Below are 21,744 nucleotides of genomic sequence, written 5' to 3' on the forward strand. Positions count from 1 at the left end.
GGGGCAAGAGCTTGAACTTTCAACTGGATGGGAAAACTGGGAAGCTTTCAGATTCGGGTTTTCCCAGATGTACCAATATGGCTCTCTTAATAAATTGGAACTTTGAGCAATACTTTGCCTTGGACTCCGATTTAATTTTGGATGGTATTTGGAACCCTGACATTAACCTGAATCTGAAGGCTGACAGATATAGGTGAAACTGGAACATCATCCATGGGGGCCTTTGCCCAGGTTCGCCTGGTGCACCAATTGCGGCCCTATTTGGATCGGGAGGCACTTCAAACGGTTACTCACATCCTTGTCACCTGAAGGCTGGATTATTGCAACGCGCTCTACATGGGGCTACCCCTGAAAAGCGTTCGGAGACTGCAGTTAGTCCAGAATGCGGCCGCGCGAGCGATATTGGATGCACCGAGGTACACCCACGTTACACCTGTCCTCCGCGAGCTGCACTGGCTACCAGTTGGTCTCCGGATGCAATTCAAGGTGTTGGTTATTACCTTTAAAGCCCTACATGGCTTAGGGCCAGCGTACCTTTGAGACTGCCTACTGCCACATACCACCCAGCAGCCAGTAATATCCCACAGATTGGGCCTCCTTCAGATGCCGTCAGCCAGACAGTGTCAGCTGGTGGGCCCCCGGAGGAGAGCCTTCTCTGTGGCTGCTCCGACCCTCTGGAATCAGCTCCCCCCAGAGATCCGAACCATACCCACTCTCATGGCCTTCAGGAAAGCTGTAAAAACCTGGCTGTTCCGGCAGGCCTGGGGCTGTTGACCTGAGGTCCAGCCCCGATTAGAATGAATGTATGTGGTGTTGAGATTTTAAACTGTCTTTTTTTTTCTCTTTTTTTTCTCTCTTTTTTTTTGTAAGCCGCCCGGAGTCCTTTGGGATTGGGCGGCATATAAAATTTATAAATAAATAAAAATAAATAAAAATAGGGTCTCCGGCTTGAACAGTGGGTTGAGCTAGAAGAGGACCTCCAAGGTCCCTTCCAACTCAATTATTCTGATATTCTGAAATATCCTCCCTTCCGCCAAAACCCCATCGCGAAACAGAGCATAGGATTTATGAAGACAATGTTTGATTCCCTCTAACTTCTAAAGTCTAAGGGTTTTTCCCACTGCTGTATTATAGTGTTCTCTATTCATCCCCAGGTCAAGCAGAAAACCACAGTGCTATGGAATTAGCTGTTGATTGCCTTTATTCCTAAGAAATGGGTGACAAAGCCAGCAGACCTTACATAACTTGTAGCTGACACTGATTACATTAGTTTTAAGAGGGGGGGGGATAATAGTAGAGCTGAGGATGCCATATGGCTGTCTCACTCACTGGAAACAAGGTAAAGATAATATTACAGGGAGCTGGCATACATCCCAAGGGAAAATTGGGATGGCATGACCAGAGGCAGCAATACTCTCCCTCCTTCCCTCCCCTCCCTCCCTCCCCCCCTCCTCCTCCTCCTCCTCCTCCTCCTCCTCTTCTCTCTCCCTCCCTCCCTCCCTCCCTCCCTCTCTCTTTCAAAATAAAATATATTCTCTTCATTAAGAACAAGATAAATGTGCAGCTAGCATGCTCCCAAAGGGAGGATTGCCTTCTAGCATTATCTTTACTTTCAAATATATTGTTGGGCAATGGATAATCCCACTAACACCCTCAAAATTTAAAATAGAATATAGGCATAGTGATCAGTTTGGAGGTTACCCAGAAAGCCAACACAATCTATTTAGGGGAGTGAAGAAGGTTCCACCACAAAACCGCGGACGACAAAATCGCAGTCGACGAAAGCGTGTATGTGACGTCATCACAGCGCGACGAAAAAGATCGAAAAATGTAAAAATAAAGCGAAAACCTTACCCTAAGCCCCCCAAACCTAACCCTAAACCTAACCCTAAACCTAACCGTAAACCTAACCCTTAACCTAACGAAAAACCTAACGCTAACCCTTAACCTAACGCTAAACGTAACGCTAACGCTCTAAACCTAACCCTACCCCTTAACCTAACCCTAACCCTAACCCTTAACCTAACCCTTACCTTTATGTGAATCGGCTTGCTGTAATTTAATTTTTATTTCAATTTTTCGATCTTTTTCGTCGCGTTGTGATGACGTCACATACGCGATTTCGTCGACCGCGCTTTTGTGGAACGCAGTTTTGACGGGTCACGGTGAAGAATACCATGCCAATTTAGAGGGATAGAAGGGTTTGTAACAAATGTGTGGTGGTAGCCTTGTCCAACCAAGAAAGTTATTTTGCTAACAATGCAGGTATTCTTGGTAGCTCTTTTATGAGAGAACCCACAATATGCTATCCAAGCTACCTGCAGTCACTTCCTAACTTCGAAGTCAATATGCCAAGTATCTCATCCACACCACTTTTCATCCAGTAGTAGTATACTCCGTTTCTTAAAATTGCCTTTTCTTTTACAGAAAGTACAGGGTGTTAAGAGAGATCGGGAATGAGATACGTACAAAGCAAGGTGACATTGTGATTGTTTTGAAATCTGAGGATGATCCTTTCATGGACTGGAAAACAAAGGTAATCTATTGAATAAAGAAAAAAAAGTTAGGAACTATTTTGCATCTTCCACTTTAATGCTTCTATTTTATTGATTTCTGCATCCAGTTTTTGTCCTTTTTTTTTTGGAGCTGGCTGTGCTAGTTAACAGGTTTGATGCCAGCTTCTGCTAGTGACAAACAGTTAAAGTCTCACATGAGCAATTTATCATTTATTTTATTATCAAAATGTATATGCCATCCAATCCCGAAGGACTCTGGGTGGCTTACAAAAAAAAGAGAGAGAAAAAAGAAAAGAAAAAAAAAAGATAGTTTAAAATCTCAACACCACATACATTCATTCTAATCGGGGCTGGACCTCAACAATGAGGTCAACAGCCCCAGGCTAGCCGGAACAGCCAGGTTTTTACAACTTTCCTGAAGGCCATGAGAGTGGGTATGGTCCAGATCTCTGGGGGTAGCTGATTCCAAAGAGTCGGAGCAGCCACAGAGAAAGCTCTCTTCCGTGGGTCCGCCAGCCGACATTGTCTGGCTGACGGCATCCGAAGGAGGCCCAATCTGTGGGATCTTACTGGCCGCAGGGAGGTACGTGGCAGTAGGCGGTCACGAAGGTGATAGGTATGTTTAGTCAATATCCATTATTTTTTTATTTTTTTATTTTTTTTAATTGAAAGTCACAAACCTAGCCGAGATGGCGAAAATATCGGCATATCTTAAAGACCATTCAAATGAGAGATATAAACGAGACTGGAAAAAATGGATTGACTATATACAAAACAAATATGGGACTAAGAAATTACAGATAGCCTATGCTTAAGATTAGGAATAATCTAAACTGCTCAAAGTTGGTGTAACAGGAAGAAGCTGAGTTCAATGCAGAGATGTTATTAACTTCTTTTTTTTAATTTCCTTTGTCTCAATATATTTTAGACTGTGTTTGTTAAAAATCTATACCGTTTACGGGCTCTGGGAAGTCGGGGGGGGGGGAAGGGAGGTGGGGTGTTAGGGGGGAGGGGAGGATATATAGTATGTGTTAGATTTTAAAGTAACGTGACTGCACTTGTATACTGTTGCTCTTTATTTCCACTGTAAAAATAGGACAAGCTGAATATATTAATAGATTGTAGAAATACACCGAAGGGAGGAGTAGAGGGATAGAAGAAAGAGGGGTAGAGAGGGTGGGAGAGAGGATTGGAGGGAGGGTGAGAAGGAAGGGAGGGAGTGGATCGGGAGAGAGGAGTGGTAGAGGGGGAGGGGAAGTAGGGTAGAGGGGAATGATGGAGGGAAGAAGAAAAAAATAAAATAAAAAAGATAAAAAAATAAAGAAAAAATAAAAAACAAAAAATAGAAGAAATAAAAAAATAAAAAAATAAAAATAAAAAATAGTCAATATCCATTATTGAGAGACAATGTATGCAGTGGTTAAAAGTTGGATGAGGATCAGGGAGACCTGGATTCAACTCCACTTGTTATATTAATCTTTAACATTCTTTGAATCGGTGTGGGAATTTGAACCCAAAGTTTTTTACATGTCTATCAAGCATGATAAGATAACCCTTCTTGTTGTCCACATTTCCAACATAAAGTTGAAGGGCCTTTTTACATTCTAGATCAACTTCTCTATTGGTATAACATAGCATTTATTATTTATTTTATTTATTATCAAAATTTATATGCCGCCCAATCCCGAAGGACTCCGGGCGGCTTACAAAAAAGAAGGGAAAAAAAAAGAAAAAAAGACAGTTTAAAATCACAAAACCACATGCATTCATTCTAATCGGGGCTGGACCTCAACAATGAATTCTAATCTTTTCAACCACGTATTTCCCAGTGTTCCATCTGTATATTACAGCCAAATTGTCATACCTTCTTTTACTTGTTCTTCTCTTTCAAATTTTAGTAAAACTGTATACAGTTTAGCAATCACATGTTCCTTATTTATACACAATTCTGTTTTCAGTTGCAGGTCTTTTGTGTACTTTAAATCTTTCTAATAACTATAGATAAGAAAATCATTGCAAATATATCTCTCTGCAAGGAGTTGTACTCCCTTTCACAAAATTCTAGTATCTCACAGTAAATTAGCCATTTTGTTTTCCTATTAATTTTTACCTATGAAATGATACGATGTCCTTCAGGGCTGTCTAGTCCAGTGTTTCTCAACCTTGGCAACTTGAAGATGTCTGGACTTCAAGTCCCAGAATTCCCCAGCCAGCGAACTCTGAGAGTTGAAGTCCAGACATCTTCAAGTTGCCAAGGTTGAGAAACACTGGTCTAGTCTGCCACAAATCCTCACCCAGAAACCAAGATTGTTATATCCACCGAGTTGCAAAGAGTGATTTTTATGGACCAATAACTGAGCGGAATAGTGCATCTTTTTCAGATTGATGAAAAAGTATTGGAATCTATGATTTTTCCGGGCAAAGATAAAGGCAGCAAGAAGAGCAACAAGAAGGTCAAAAGATTATATAGCCCTGGTGTAGTAGATTTATTAAAGTTGATTAGGAATATGGGCGAACACTACCCTGAAAAGGATGATGAGTAAGTAAATATTTGTCTAAATTATGTATCTCTGAAGTGATTTACTCTACATTGGATTTGTTGGCTGGCAACCTTCGATTCTCCTTTTTCTATTATGGTAACTAGAATACAAACCTGGAAGAATGATAAGTCACAAACCTATCTTCATTGAGGTTCACCGACAAAAGGGCGAACGACAAAAGCGCGCCCGACTAAACCGCGGTGACAAAACCGCAAGTTCTAAAGCACGCCAACGAATGAGCATTGAAGCGCGGCGACAACAGTGCAGCGACAGAAGCGTGCTGTAAACCTAAACCTAAACCTAACCCTAAACCTAACCCCAGACCTAACCCCAAACCTAACCCCAAACCTAACCCCAAACCTAACCCCAAACCTAACCCCAAACCTAACCCCAAACCTAACCCCAAACCTAACCCCAAACCTAACCCTAAACCTAACCCTAACCCTAACCCTAAACCTAACCCTAAACCTAACCCCAAACCTAACCCCAAACCTAACCCCAAACCTAACCCCAAACCTAATCCCAAACCTAACCCTAACCCTAAACCTAAACCTAACCCTAACCCTAACTCTAAACCTAAACCTAACCCTAACCCTAACCCTAAACCTAACCCTAACCCTAACCCTAAACCTAAACCTAAACCTAAACCTAACCCCAAACCTAACCCCAAACCTAACCCCAAACCTAACCCCAAACCTAATCCCAAACCTAACCCTAACCCTAAACCTAACCCTAACCCTAACTCTAAACCTAAACCTAAACCTAACCCTAACCCTAAACCTAACCCTAACCCTAACCCTAACCCTAAACCTAAACCTAAACCTAACCCTTACCTTAACTTAAATCACGCTTCTGTCGGCGCGCTGTTGTCGCCACGTTGATGATGTCACGGTTTTAGCGCCGTGGTTTTGTCGGCACGCTTTTGTCGTGCGCGCATTTGTCGGGTCACGCTTCATTGATCATATCCAACTGCAGAGAAATCTGTCATTTTGCATGCAAAAGAGGAAGAAAAATTCAGAAGAATGACAATTCTTCCTATATCGTGGACTCGGAATTGCTCTCGGAGCCAACAGCAACTATTACTAAACCCAGAGAGGAGATAGTAGTCACAGATTTCAGAGTGCTATTAGAAGCCATTTTCCCAGGAGTTTTAGATTCCAATCCTGCCTATGCTGTTCATGCCTTTCTGATGCTAACTAATATTCATAATGTAAATTCTAATGTAGTTTATAACAGGGGTCACCAACTTTGGCCAGTGAAGCTGACGGAGGAACTCTGGGAGTTGAAGTCTACAAGTCTTAAAGTTGCCAAGGTTGGAGACCCCTGGTTTAGACAGGCAACTGAACCTAAGATAAAATCCCAAGTGGGACATTTGTTAATTAGTTTGGAGTAGAAAGGGGTCTTTTTAGGAGGGGGGGGGAGAAAGAAAAAGGAAAAATTCTAATAATTGATATTTCATGTCCTGTAATCTCTTTCACTTCTTAATGAAATGAAAGATTTATGGGGGCAACTCCAAAGAAATATCTGATGCTAAATATATAACTGGCATGATATAATAGACCGTTCCAAAATATGGTACAGTTAGTTCTTTGATTTACGATCACAATTGAGCCCGGTTTTACTACCGGTTTGCTGTGTGTGCGTGCACAGTTCAATGGCCATGTGCGCGCACTACTAAACAACCTGCTGGCAAAAGCAGCGGCGACGGGGGAACCAGTTCAGGGGCGTGGCCAGCCTGGGTCGCTGCCCGTTTTGTGACCTAGACCTACATTCCACTACCGGTTTGGCTGAACCAGGAGCGACCCACATCTGCCCTGAATTCTAGCAGCTAAATGGACCTTCTGATTTATTGGGTGGGGGGAGCATGAGAGAGACCAGTGATCTGCCAGGCTCCAATTGGATCATTAGATGGCTGCCCCTCCCACCCACCCGCAGGCCGTGGCACGACAAAACCGCGCTCCACTAAAGCGCGCCCGATTAAACCGCGTCACTGACGTCATCAGCAGGGCGACAACAGCGCCCGCGGAGAAAAAAGGGCGCTTTAAATGGCACTTTAAAAGCAAGCCGATTCAAGTTAAGGTAAGGGTTAGGTTTAGGGTTAGGTTTAGGGTTAGGTTAAGGGTTAGGGTTAGGTTTAGGGTTAGGTTAAGGGTTAGGATTAGGTTTAGCGTTATGTTAAGGGTTAGGGTTAGGTTTAGGGTTAGGTTAAGGGTTAGGTTTAGGGTTAGGTTTAGGATTAGGTTTAGGGGGGTTAGGTTTAGGGGTTAATTTTAGCTTTAGCGTTCACAGCGTGCTTTTTTCTCCGTGCTGTTGTTGCGCTGTGATGACGTCAGCTATGCGGTTTCGTCGAGCGCGCTTTAGTCGAACGCGGTTTTGTGGTGGAACCCCCGCAGGCTATGTCTTTCCATAGCTCCTCTTCCTCATCTCACACGTGAACATCTTGTGAAAGGCATTCAACAAGGTTTCTACTACTATTGTTAACCACTGCTACCTATACCTACTGAGCGATGTCTGTGGGCCTACGTTTTTCTCCCCAACCAAGGATTTTTGCTGTAGAATATAAGAGAGAAGAACCTGTAACTTATATAAGAGAAAAGAACTATTTTTTTTTCTCCATAGGAAATCTCCATGCATGCTGGAGAGGATCTTTTCCCTTCCCTGCAGCTGAGCCTATCTCCACTTTTCCTCCATAGCAACACAGCAAAGTTTCCTGCCCTATTTGGCAGGCTGGGAAGAAGAATAGTGTAGAGCGGGCTGTATTTTTTTGAAGGAGTGTGTCTTTTCCCTTCAGGAGGATGGGAGGAAAGTGTTTCTGTGAGGTTGTGGGGAGAAAGCTTAAGCAAATGTAGATTGAAGACTGGAAGACGAACAAATCGGAAAACCAGCAACTTGAGAAAAAGTGCATGTTAGAAGAACATGACTAAGAAAATACATCCCAGGATTCAAGGATCAAAGGAGTTGTATGCTATTGGCTATGTAAACTTGAGAGCAGGGTATTTAAGGCAAATTAGACTAGTAAATTAGTGGTTTGATTGATTGATTGATTGATTGATTGATTGTTTACATTTATATGCCGCCCTTTTCCCCGAAGGGGACTCAGGGCGGCTCACAATTCAATCAGGGAAGGAGGTACAGACAGGGGGATAAAAAAGACGAGACATAACAATACTAAATTTAAAAACACACAACAACCATACCATTCGAGGAGGGGGGCAAAAACAGCCAGGTTTTAAGGGCTTTGCGGAAGGCCTGGAGGGTGGTGAGGGTTCGAATCTCCACAGGGAGCTCGTTCCAGAGGGTCGGAGCAGCCACAGAGAAGGCTCTCCTCCGGGTAGTCGCCAGTCGGCATTGGCCGGCGGATGGAATTCGGAGGAGGCCTAATCTGTGGGATCTAATCGGTCTATTGGAGGTAATTGGCAGCAGGCGGTCTCTCAAGTACCCAGGTCCAATACCACGAAGGGCTTTATAAGTGACGACTAGCGCCTTGAAGCGTATCCAAAGACCAATAGGCAGCCAGTGCAGCTGACGGAGGATAGGTGTTACGTGGGTGAACCGAGGTGCACCCACAATCGCTCGCGCGGCTGCATTCTGGACAAGCTGAAGTCTCCGAATGCTCTTCAAGGGCTGAATTGATTTCTGGGTGAATTGTCAATGTAGCCTCTTACGATCGAAAATAAGTTTATCAAGTCAATTCCTAGGAAATGCTTGGATTTTAATAACTCTGCAGTCTTTCACAGCGTACATAGTTCAAAAGCATGTATTTTCCTGGCTGACAATTGCATTGCAACTTAACAAGTTGGCATTCATGTTTTAGTTACGCTTCACCATCTTTAACCCAGGACAAACTATTGCTTGCTTATGGTTTATATTAAAAACCACATTTTCCTTCATTTCAGGGTGAAGGAAATAATTCAGGATCCTGCAGACTATTTTCTGAACCTCTTTCCAGATTTAACCATTTATGTCTATCAGCATTTGCATAACTCGAAGTACAGCAAATATTTCCCGAATCCAAATAATTCTTCATAACCGTAACATGGGTCAACCGGCACTGAAGGTTTGATGACATAAGTGAATGTGACCTACATATTTTCTATCTAAAACCAATCAATAGTTTGGTAGCCGTTAATATTGTATGTCATCCTGGAAAATCTTTTTTAGACCGTCTCTTGCTCACGGACAATCAAGTCAAAACTACAACTGCTAGTTAAGGTACCCCCAGAGAAATCAAATAATGCAAAATATACAGTCAAATTTGCAATCTGATCTGACAACAGTAAGTTCCCACAGCCTTGGACAAAGCGTGGTGGAGTTGCATATCTACTTGTTCCCCAACCTAATATGTTGTATTTGTTCATGGAACTGCCTTCTTAACTGCCTTCTCCAGCTCTCCAGAGTTGTTTTGATAATTTTATTTATCTATTATTTAAATTATCTCAGTTGCTTTGATAAATACAGTTTTCCCTCAGTTCTTTTACTCAGTTGGTTCAGGAAAAGTGAGGCTGAGCTGGATGCTATCTGTATTAGCCAATTTTCTCAATCATCATCAGGAGCTACAAGTGTCAGGCCTGCAATTATACTCCTTTTAGCATTTTGGCCTGCCCCACTTTCTCTTATTTCATTATGCTGTTTCATTAGTATAGTCGATGGGAGGGGGGAATAGACAGGAGTAGGATTGTGGAATGTATTGTTTTCATTCTTTATTAGAAGCCAAGGTCATCCTTTGTCTCTGCACCAGTACACCTGACCGGAAGCAGCTAGGTGTGGATGCCAGCGTGGAAGAAGAAGATTGGACCATGTGATGGATTGTGGGTGTGGGGACAAGATCATGAACTTTTAACTGGGTGGTATTGTGATGTCATTTCCAGTATTGGGATTAACCCAGATGTGCTAAGATGTCTGCTTTATTAAATTGGAACTTTAAGGATCGGTTTTGCCTTTGATTCTGATTTAATTCTACATGATACTTGGAACGCTGAAAACAGGAGCCTTTGTAGATGAGAATTGGCTTTGTGATTAGCCGCAGCTTAAGATCCTGAATGAACCTAGTTTTCTTTCTTTCTTTTTTAATAAGGCCATGACTGAATGAACAGATAAGAGATAACGTTATAATCTTTCAAACTTCTGCAAATTTCAATTTGCTCTTCATTTGGAAACAAATCAAATGAGCAGAGAGAATCTTTGCTTCTGATTGCTGGGGTTTAAAGCGAGCAAAGGCATTAAGAGAGTGACTTTAGCAATTTGATATTCACGTTGTAGACACAAAGTTTGTAGAGTTATATGTTATTCTATGTCATCTGCAACTTTCGTCGCATCAGTGGTGAGTAATGTTCGCGTACGACTAACAATGAAAAGATTTTTTTGTCTTCATTACAGTACATGGTGAAGGACATAATATGACTGCTTTCTGCCATGAAAGCTGCCCCCACATCACCTCACAGGATTGTGGTTGTTGTGGAGAAAATAGGAGAAGACAGGAGTATTATGTATATTTGTTGCCTTGAGTTACTTATAAAATAAGAAAGGTGCGATAAAGATCTAATAAACAAATCTCATTCTATTTCCAAACTTAACAATTTATATATATATATCAAAATTTATATTTATATATCAAAATGTTCCATGTTTTCATGTTCAGAACCCTTTTTAATCAGTTCAATGAATATAAGTGGCAGCCAATTCCTGCAGGTAAAACTTCTACTTTTAATTCATTGTAGCAGTATGCTGAAATGCTATTCAATTTTATTTAAATATAAAACACACCAGATGTAAAGAGAAACACAAAAAGAGAATTGTTTAATATCTATGTTAAGAGAAAGTGTGGATTGCAAGCCCTCCTTGCTTGATATGAAGACCTTTGACCTACGAACTGATGCCAAGTAATGTTTTGTAAATGCAGCTGCGGAAAAAGAAAACAAGGGCATTTCATTATGCTCTATATTTGCTTCACATAAAATCCCTTTGCAAATGAAAAAGAAACTTGCAGGAAAAAATATATTCCTTGCTGTTTCAAATTTAAGATCTGGGATTGTTTATAAATGGGTAACAATGCAATACATACCTCCAGGACTATATATCCATGATATCAAAAGAAACATACCGTAGCTTCTTTCTAATATAGCTGAGTTTATTTTCCTTATAGAATACAGGAAAACAGCCAGGTGGGATTCCAGAATTTGGGCTCAGGAAACGTGGAGATCAGAGGTGGGTTCCTACCGGTTTGCACCTATTCGGTAGAACCGGTTCGTCAAATCTACCGAACCGGTTAGAAGAGGTTCCACCAGTGGACCCGGAAAGCAGGCCACACCTACAGAAGAGGTTCCCAAAAATTTTGAACCCCACCACTGGTGGAGATATAGTATTTTTTCCACTTTGATAACCTGAAGATGTGCAACTGCCGGCTGGGGAATTCTAAGAGTTGAAGTCCACATATTTTCAAGTTGCCAATGTCGAAAAATAGTGAGTTGGCAGCTACTGGAAGTATGGCTTGTGACACAGAGTACAATTCAAAACAGCCCCAGATTTTTAAGACACCGTAAAAAATCTTAAGGGTAAAGCTTTGCATTTTTGTGGGGGGTAGAGTGTACTTAGGAGTAATGATTGCAAAAGTTGAGTACCAATTGTTAGGTATGCTCCCCGTTGTGAGAGCGAGTGCGTTCAGAGAAGCGTTGTGAGAGTTGTATTGGAGAATACACAAATCAGCATACAGAGGCACTGCAGTTTAAATAGGATTTTACTTTCGTGGAAATAGAGGTATCAGAGTCCATCAAACAGTCCAAGTCATACACGAATAAGACAGTCAGTCATCAATGTCTTTCAGTTAAGGGATAATCCAAATAACATAGTCCATAATCATACAAACGGTCTGGTACTCAAAGTTTGCTAGCAGTTGCAAAACAATAGCTCACGGCACTTTCTAACAGCCAGCTTCCAAAACACTCAGATCAGATCAGCCCAGCATCTAACAAACAGAGAGCTAACAGTCATTCTGGCTCCTTCTTATGGCCAATTGAGGAAAACAGCAACCAATCACATTTTACAGTATGATTTAAAAAACAGGTATAGCATTGTTACATGATTTATATACTGCCAACCCAACCATTAGATTATATTCCTAACATTCTCCACTTTTGGCAGGACAATATATAAATCTTACAATCTTAATCCATATTCCTCGCAACAATGTTTATGCTTTATATTACCTTGGGCCTTAGTAAAATGATCGGCAATGTTATCGTCAGACATACAATACTCTAGTGTAATCAGTTTACTACTAACACTTTGTCTCACATGTAAATATCATAAGTCAGTGTGTTTTGACCTAGTTTTTACAGCAAGATTGGATGCCATCTGAATTGCTGCTTGATTGTCTTCATAAACAACAATAGGTTCTTGTACATTAATTCCCATATCTAGTAGGAGTTGTTTGTAACAAACTACATCTGTACATAATAATGACAAACATGAGAATTCAGCCTCCATAGTTGATAAATGTTTTTGTCTAATAGACCGCCATCCAATTAGTGCTTTTCCCAGGAATACAACAAACCCTGAGGTTGATTTCTGTGTAGACACATCTGTAGCAAAACTTGCATCAGCATATGCAGTTAAGCTCAGATCATCTTTAGGTTCTAAATACAATGCACAATGCATTGTTTGCTTAAGATAGCTTAATATCCTCTTAGCAGCTTGCCAGTGCCTTTCAGTAGGTTCAGCATTAAACCTGGCTAATTGTTTTACACTATATGCTATGTCGGGCCTTGACCAATTACTCAGATACGATAAGCTACCAATTAATGATTGATAAATACCTTTATCAAATATAGGCCTTTTTACATCGTCATGGCTAAACTTCTGACTCATTGGAGTTTTAGCTGGTTTACATAGTTCCATCCTAAATGTCCTAGCAATAGCAATATCAGTAGACTTATATACCGCTTCATAGGGCTTTCAGCCCTCTCTAAGCGGTTTACAGAGAGTCAGCATATTGCCCCCAACAATCTGGCTCCTCATTTTACCCACCTCGGAAGGATGGAAGGTTGAGTCAACCCTGAGCCGGTGAGATTTGAACCGCTGAACTGCTGATCTAGCAGTAGCCTGCAGTGCTGCATTTAACCACTGCGCCACCTTGGCTCATTGAGTAGCTGGTTAATCTTCTCGGTTTGTGAGATTTTGTATCCTCCCCTAGTTTTATCTATTTGTAAACTAAGATATTGCCTAATCTCCCCAAGATGTTTTATACTGAACTTCGTCCTTAACAGTGTTATAATCCTTATAGTTTCTTGCTTAGTTTCATAGCAATAGAAATAGCAGTTAGACTTATATACCGCTTCATGGGGCTTTCAGCCCTCTCTAAGCGGTTTACAGAGTCAGCATATCGCCCCCACAGTCCGGGTCCTCATTTCACCCACCTCGGAAGGATGGAAGGCTGAGTCAACCTTGAGCCGGTGAGATTTGAACCGCCGAACTGCAGATAGCAGTCAGCTGAAGTGGCCTGCAGTACCGCACTCTAACCACTGCGCCACCTCGGCTCCTCGGTTCCAGTGATTAATGCTATGTCATCAGTGAACAATAGCAACAATGAAATCACACCATCACATCATTCTGGCTCCCTCTTATGGCCGATTGAGGAAAACAGCAACCAATCACATTTTACAGTATGATTTAAAGAAACAGGTATAGCATTGTTACATGATTTATATATTGCCAACCCATGACTTTGGAGGACCCTGTGATCCTGTGTTGTAATTCTGACTTTTAGTGGGTAGTAGTAATAATAATAACAAATATCTTGAATGCATGTGGGGCCTCCTTCGGTATGGAAATGGTACCAATGTATGTATCTGTGGCTTCTCAAAGTGATCCAATGGATTAATTCATCCAGAGATAGTTAGGCATCCAATGGTAAAAAAGAAGCTTTGTTACTCAGGATTGAATGATTGGGTTGTCAGTGTTCTCTAAGCGTGCTTGATTTCTTACAGAAATTTCTTTACAAACATCATTGACGCACGGAAGAGTCTGCAGAAAAACACCAAGCTCGGATAGCACTAAGAACCCAATATTTATGCGTATGTTATTGTGTGAAGGAGATGCTCCATGGAAGGAAATCACTGAGTCCCATAATTCTAGGACGGAGGTAAAAGTGAAGTTTCTAAGTCTCATATGCTGAAGGATTTTTTTTTTTTAAATAAGACCAGGATGTTATTCCTCCCTCCTTTCCCTTTCCTGGAATCATGGGTTAAGAAATCATCATCAACAAAACAAATGACAAAATGTGTATGGCTGCATCAAGGTTGTGTGGGAGTTGTGTGATTGAGACAGACATCAGGATGCAAACAGATAAGGAGAGCTTGTATAAGATAGCATCAATACATGTATCCATTATTTTGGCATCACAGTGGTTTGCTGCGGATGCTGTCCCCTAATTTTCCCACCAGTATCTCTTGACAAATGGAAATTTAGATTCTTTAATGGAGCACTGTCCCACTGCTGAAGATGTTGAGTTGTGAGCCGCCCTGAGTCCCCCCAGGGAAAAGGGCGGCATATAAATTTAATAAAATACAAATACAAATACAAATGTTGCCAAATCTTTAGATAGTAGATTGTTTTTCTGGAAAAAACAGAGTGATAACAGTCGCTGCTGATTCTGTGAGATGGGATGATTGAATAAAGAAAGATAGATTTTTGCATTAAGCTTGCTGATACAGAAAGATCTGACAGGAGAGGTTTAAAAAGAGACCAGTATTTCATGATTAAGATAACTGCTTATTCCAGAAATGCTACTGGTATTATCTCATACAAGTCCCTGTTAACATCTTCTGAACCGAAACAATGATTTGAAATGATTTGAAACCTGAAATGATAACTTGCCATGATAATAAAATAGAAATCTGCCCACTAAATCTTAAAATATACCAAGGGGGTGGACAAAGCCATGTTAATTATACTACAGTGGCTCTCTAAATACGCACAAGACATATCCTCAATTATTTCTTTTGCTTTTATCCTCTTTTTTTTTTCTTGATTGCTTCTGCTTTTCTGAGAAGTAATAGAAAGGATTAGAAAAATACATCCCAGGAGGGAAAATATGCTTTTATCACTTAGCTCCCAAAGATCTTTTCGGGCTTGTCAAAGCCCTATTACTTGCTGTGGTGATAGACAAGGACCTCAGTTTCCACACGTTGCAGCAGAAATGTATTCCCCCCCTTGAGAAAGTGATGACAACAGGCCTCCAGAAGGGAAGATATTAAGCTGTCGAAAAACTTTTTCTCCCGTCTTCAAAAACTGATATCCTGTGTCAGAATGCAAGCAAAAACAAACGTAATCATTGAAAGCTGAGATACATAATGTTATAAGAATTCAGGACTGAATTAAGAATTAGTTGATCTTTTGGCGTTATCAGGCTGTGGCTTCTGCACAACAAACATGCCCAACCATACAGGTAATCCTTATGACTATGTTTGGGACCAGAATTCAATGGGTTGTGACCAATTTCATGATCTTTCCCCTCCTGCCCACCAAGGTTTCCGCTATTGATTCTCTTTAGCGGAGATTGGCTGAGATGGTTGCAAATGGTGATCACATGGCAAGCGTGGCACGACAAAACCGCGCTCGACTAAACGCGCCTGATTAAACCGCGTCGCTGACGTTATCAACAGGGTGACAACAGCGAGCGCGGAGAAAGAAGGGCGCTTTAAATAGAGCTTTGAAAGCAAGCCGATTCAAGTTAAGGTAAGGGTTAGGTTTAGGGTTAGCTTTAGGGTTAGCTTTAGGGTTAGCTTTAGGGTTAGGTTAAGGGTTAGGGTTAGGTTTAGGGTTAGGTTAAGGGTTAGGGTTAGGTTTAGGGTTAGGTTAAGGGTTAGGATTAGGTTTAGGGTTAGGTTTAGGGTTAGGTTTAGGGTTAGGTTTAGGGTTAGGTTTAGGGTTAGGTTTAGGGTTAGGTTTAGGGTTAGGTTTAGGGTTAGGTTTAGGGGGGGTTAGGTTTAGGTTTAGGTGTTAATTTTAGGTTTAGCGTTTACAGCGTGCTTCTGTCTCCGCGCTGTTGTCACCCTGTGATGACGTCAGCTACGCGGTTTCGTCGAGCGCGCTTTAGTCAAACGCAGTTTTGTGGTGGAACCCATGCCAAGCTCTTTCCTTGACATTCCATTGGCCATCCTGTTCCACTTCTTTAGGAAGAGAATAATTGGACATAGAATGGTGTCGGAGAAGACTGGCCTTAAATCTATTGCCTTAACCACCCAAGAGCTTCTTTCTGATCACAGTCAATACTTGTTACTCATGGTTAACTCTACCACCTGTTTATTTTACATAACTTTAGCCTGCCATTGGATCACATTGGAATATGGAGGAATAGGCTACTCAAATTCAGTACTGGAATATCTAGGGAAAATTGATCTTTTCTTGAGTCTGTGGGTGGAATGGTGATAAGGGCAATTTAGGGACAGGGCAAAGTGTGCAGGAGAGTAGCTGACAACCACGATTATGCCTTGATATGCCGAAATCTACAGAATTCAGATTATTTTTCTCTCTGCGAAATATCTGAGAATGTCTTTCTCTCATGTTTCATCCCTACCTCTGGCTGCTTTGTAGAACTTCGTCTGAATAGTCTCCATCACTTGTGTGTGTTTCCACATGCACGTAAGTGGCAGCAATAACACTCTTGCCCTTTGCATGGAGGCGGGAGCATGCAAAATGTTGGCCAAATGGTTGCTTCTACTACTGGTTGCAGAAGTGAAACACATACACGCAGACACATCCCACAGGAAACCCATGTAATACCTTACCTGTTTATTGAGGCGCTTCTGCCCAATGAACTGATGGAGAATTTTCACTGAAAAAGGTCAATCTTTGTCTAATTTATTGGCCTATAAATTTGGTGGAGAATTTCAGGAGGATGCTTTTATATAGTTCTACATCTCCCAAAAAGTCTTAAGTCTCAAGTAGAGGCAAGATATTTCAAAGACATTTTACCTTTTTTGCATAGAGGCACCAGATGATGATTTCCTATGGGTTACACTTAGTGTTGATGCTGCCAAGGAAAAGGAGTTAAGTTAGATTTGAAGCCTTCAACCTATCTGGGGGGGAAAAGTAATTTAAAACCATCTCTCCCCCCCCCCTCATACACAACTACCAGTAAGTTATAGGTTCAGAACTTGAGGGTTAGATTGTTGCTACTTCAATCTTTGATTTAGCCATATCTATCTCTATCTCTATCTCTATCTCTATCTCTATCTCTATCTCTATCTATATATCTATATCTATATCTATCATCTCTCTCTCTCTCTCTCTCTATTATATCTATATCTATATCTATACATCTCTATCTCTATTTCTCTATCTCTATCATCTATCTATCATCTATCATCTATCTATCTATCTATCTATCTATCTATCTATCTATCTATCTATCTATCTATCTATCTATCTCTATCTATTATATCTATATCTATATTGATATTATATCTATCTATCTATCTATCTATCTATCTAACACACACACACACACACACACACACACACAATATCTATATTATATCTATCTATCTATCTGTCTATCTATCTATCTATCTATCTATCTCTATTATATCTATATCTATATCTATACATCTCTATCTCTATCTCTCTATCTCTATCATCTATCTATCATCTATCTATCTATCTATCTATCTATCTATCTATCTATCTATCTATCTATCTATCTATCTAATATTATATTATATTTATCTATCTATCTATCTATCTATCTATCTATCTATCTAACACACACACACACACACACATATATATAATATCTATATTATATCTATCTATCTATCTATCTATCTATCTATCTATCTATCTATCTCTATTATATCTATATCTATACATCTCTATCTCTCTATCTCTATCATCTATCTATCATCTATCTATCTATCTATCTATCTATCTAATATTATATTATATCTATCTATCTATCTATCTATCTATCTATCTATCTATCTATCTATCTATCTATCTATTATATCTATATCTATATATCTATCTATATCTATATCTATATATCTATATCTATATCTATATCTATATCTATATCTATATCTATATCTATATCTATATCTATATCTATATCTATATCTATCTATATCTATCTATATCTATATCTATATCTATATCTATATCTATATCTATATCTATATCTATATCTATATCTATATCTATATCTATATCTATATCTATATCTATCTATCTATCTATCTATCTATCTATCTATCTATCTATCTATCTATCTATCTATCTATCTATCTATCTATCATCTATCTATCTATCCAGACCCAGACCCAGAGCCAGAGCCAGACCCAGACCCATATACACCAGTTTACGACCAGCTGGCATTTAATCAGCAGCTGAGACTTTAGCAAATTGTTCATCATCCAGAGAAGCTGGATTTTCCACTAGCAAATCTAGAATAACTATATTTGTTTATACTTGTAGTAGAATATAGAATAACAGAATTGGAAGGGACCTTGGAGGTCTTCTAGTCCAACCCCCTGCTTAGGCAAGAAACCATTTCAGACAAATGGCTATCCAACATCTTCTTAAAGACTTCCAGTGTTGGGGCATTCACAGCTTCTGGAGGCAACTTCTGTTCCACTGATTAATTGTTCTGACTTTCAGGAAATTTCTCCTTAGTTCTAGGTTGCTTCTCCCCTTGATTAGTTTCCACCCATTGCTGCTTGTCCTACGCTCAGGTGCCTTGGAGAATAGCTTGACTTCCTCTAGTGATCAAGACTGGAGGGTCACTTGTTTATATAGGTAGTCCTCAACTTACAACAGTTCATTTAGTGACAGTTCAAAGTTACGACGACATTGAAAAATGTGACTTATGATCACCTTTGCAGCGTCCCCATGGTCATGTGATCAGAATTTAGATGTTTGTGAGTTTGAGTTTTATTTTATTTATATTTCTGGGGGTATTGTTGACAAGAGGAACTGCTGTGATTATTGTTTAATTTGTTGTATGGCCCCGGTTATGCACAGTATATATGTGACTGTATGAAAATGAAAAATGGAAAATAAAAACATTTTAACAATGAGAATTTAGATGTTTGGTAACTGGTTCTTACTTATGACCGTCGCTATGTCACACAGGTCATGTGATCACCTTTTGCAACCTTTTGACAAGCAAAATCAATGGGAAAGCCAGATTCGCTTAACAAACTGTGTTACCAACTTATCAACTGCAGTGATTGCCTTACTGCAGTGTTTCTCAACCTTGGCCACTTGAAGATGTCTGGACTTCAACTCCTAGAATTCCCCAGCGAGCGAATGCTGGCTGGGGAATTCTGGGAGTTGAAGTCCAGACATCTTCAAGTAGGCAAGGTTGAGAAACACTGCCTTACTGGCAAGAAAAGCAGTAAAATGTGGCAAAATGTTTAACTTAACAACAGAAATTTTGAGCTCAATTATGATCATAAGTTGAAGACTACCTGTATATTCCTATTCTCTTTCTTTATATTCCCACTGCTTTTCCCCCCCTATTTCCTTGCATTTTTAAAACTTTCTTTCTCTTTTCCCTTTCTTTAAATTTAGCTTCTATTAGATTTTACTATTATAATTAAAATAATAAAATTATATAAAAAGACTTACATTTTTCTCCAGGTGATTCGTCTGTTGCCTCCCTTAGCTGAGGCAGCAGTAGCTGTATTCCCTTAAGCAAAGTAAATCTGATGATGGGATGATCTTCTATATAAATTTATAAAAAAGGGAAGGCAAACTATAACTCAAGGCATTATCTCCCGATCCCTCAAATAAAAGATCTCTGATAAAAGTTGTTTTTAATATGCACAGTGTAACGGTGGTGTAATTAAAGTTACTGAGATTGCAAAACACTGATTTAGCACCCTATAAAAAGGTCGAGAATTGCTTTTCGGTGCTATGATATACCGTTCAAACATGCTAATCAAATGCATATTTTATAACATGGGTCGTCAACCTGGTCCCTACCGCCCATTAGTGGGCGTTTCAGGATTCCAGGTGGGCGGTAGGGACTTCGGAGGTTAAAACCTCCTTTTGAGCGAGTGGGCAGTTGCAAAATAGGAGAAGCAAACACGTGGGAAGGGGAAAGCGGGGAGGGGACAGCCAGAAGCCGAACAGAGCAGTTGCAAAATAGGGGAAGCAAACACTTGGGAAGGGGAAAGCGGGGAGGGGACAGCCAGAAGCCGAACAGAGCAGTTGCAAAATAGGGGAAGCAAACATGTGGGAAGGGGAAAGCGGGGAGGGGACAGCCAGAAGCCGAACAGAGCAGTTGCAAAATAGGGGAAGCAAACACTTGGGAAGGGGAAAGCGGGGAGGGGACAGCCAGAAGCCGAACAGAGCAGTTGCAAAATAGGGGAAGCAAACACGTGGGAAGGGGAAAGCGGGGAGGGGACAGCCAGAAGCCGAACAGAGCAGTTGCAAAATAGGGGAAGCAAACATGTGGGAAGGGGAAAGTGGGGAGGGGACAGCCAGAAGCCGAACAGAGCAGTTGCAAAATAGGGGAAGCAAACATGTGGGAAGGGGAAGGGGAGGAGTGTATAGCAGAGACAGGCAGAAGCCCAACAGAGCAGTTGCAAAATAGGAGAAAGAAAAGTTATAGGTAGGAGAGAATTGTTGGCTAATAATAATAAGTGGGCTAACTAGCTCAGCCTTACTTTTGTATGTTGCCCTAAGTAAAAAAAGGAGATAAAAAGGAAAAGATAAAAAAAAATTAACAAAAAGGGAAGAAAAATGGAGAAAAGGGGATATAGAGCCGAGGTGGCGCAGTGGTTAGGGTGCAGTACTGCAGGCCACCAGCTGACTGCTATCTGCAGTTTGGCGGTTCAAATCTCACCGGCTCAAGGTTGACTCAGCCTTCCATCCTTCCGAGGTGGGTGAAATGAGGACCCAGACTGTGGGGGCTGACTCTGTAAACCGCTTAGAGAGGGCTGAAAGCCCTATGAAGCGGTATATAAGTCTAACTGCTATTGCTATAAAATAAAGGAGGAGAGTAAGCAGTGTTTAGTCTGGCTCATAAATTAAGTTTTGTTATCTTATAAAATAAAAGAAAGAAATAAGTAAAGGAAGAAGAAGGAGAAAATAAAAAAGGGAAAAAGAGATCCTTGATATAGTGAAATACTATAAGAAAGGTAAAGAAGAAGAAGGCAGGAAAAGGAATTTTGTTTTGAGGGTGACACTTAATAAAAATTGGCACCTAACACAACCTTGTTTTTGGTGTTTGTAATAAAAGGGAAAAGAGGAGGGAAAAAGCACTGTGTGGAGTGCAGATCAAAATGTAAGAGTAAAAGCAGTTGTTAAATTGTGAAACAAATTTAGAAGCCATGTCTGAAAAAAAGAAATATGCTCATGTTCCGCACTTGCGCAAAAACTGGTGGGCGGTAAGGGAAATTTTTCCATCAAGAAAGATCCATTAGTGGGCGGTAGGTAGGAAAAGGTTGACTACCACTGTTTTATAACATTCAGCATATACAAAATAAATCATGTTCTGCTTACCTCCACTGAACCCACTGCTTCTCCTAGCTGCCTTCACAGGTGACGGCGGTGGAAGAAGAGGAGGCTCTTCGGTTTTGTCTGCTTTACGTTTTCTGAAATATTTCATCACTTTCCAATAACAGTATCTGCCAGGAAAAATGTTGATACTCCTGGCAGCTTTTATTGACATAATGCACATTTGG

General features: G+C 40.5%; 2 protein-coding genes across 6 annotated transcripts in view; one reads left to right on the forward strand and one right to left on the reverse strand.

The window, feature by feature from the left end:
- RNASEL (ribonuclease L) overlaps window positions 1-9,291 on the forward strand; it is a 19,623-nt gene extending 10,332 nt beyond the window's left edge. For all 5 annotated transcript variants that reach the window (XM_032226526.1, XM_032226528.1, XM_032226529.1 and 2 more), the window contains 3 exons: window positions 2,428-2,536; window positions 4,898-5,055; window positions 8,953-9,291. In XM_032226526.1, the coding sequence (XP_032082417.1) occupies window positions 2,428-2,536; window positions 4,898-5,055; window positions 8,953-9,085 (400 nt within the window). In that variant the 3' untranslated portion in view covers window positions 9,086-9,291. The remainder of the gene's footprint in view (window positions 1-2,427; window positions 2,537-4,897; window positions 5,056-8,952) is intronic.
- A 4,413-nt stretch (window positions 9,292-13,704) lies between these two features.
- The window catches only part of RGSL1 (regulator of G protein signaling like 1), a 46,197-nt gene continuing 38,157 nt past the window's right edge, over window positions 13,705-21,744 (reverse strand). Inside the window, exons 19-22 of the mRNA XM_032226796.1 lie at window positions 21,563-21,687; window positions 19,682-19,777; window positions 17,027-17,084; window positions 13,705-15,348 (exon numbers count right to left, since the gene is read on the reverse strand). Coding sequence (XP_032082687.1) covers window positions 15,303-15,348; window positions 17,027-17,084; window positions 19,682-19,777; window positions 21,563-21,687 — 325 coding nt within the window. The 3' untranslated portion in view covers window positions 13,705-15,302. The remainder of the gene's footprint in view (window positions 15,349-17,026; window positions 17,085-19,681; window positions 19,778-21,562; window positions 21,688-21,744) is intronic.

Source organism: Thamnophis elegans, chromosome 11, assembly GCF_009769535.1.
Source record: "Thamnophis elegans isolate rThaEle1 chromosome 11, rThaEle1.pri, whole genome shotgun sequence".
NCBI classification, from domain to species: domain Eukaryota; kingdom Metazoa; phylum Chordata; class Lepidosauria; order Squamata; family Colubridae; genus Thamnophis; species Thamnophis elegans.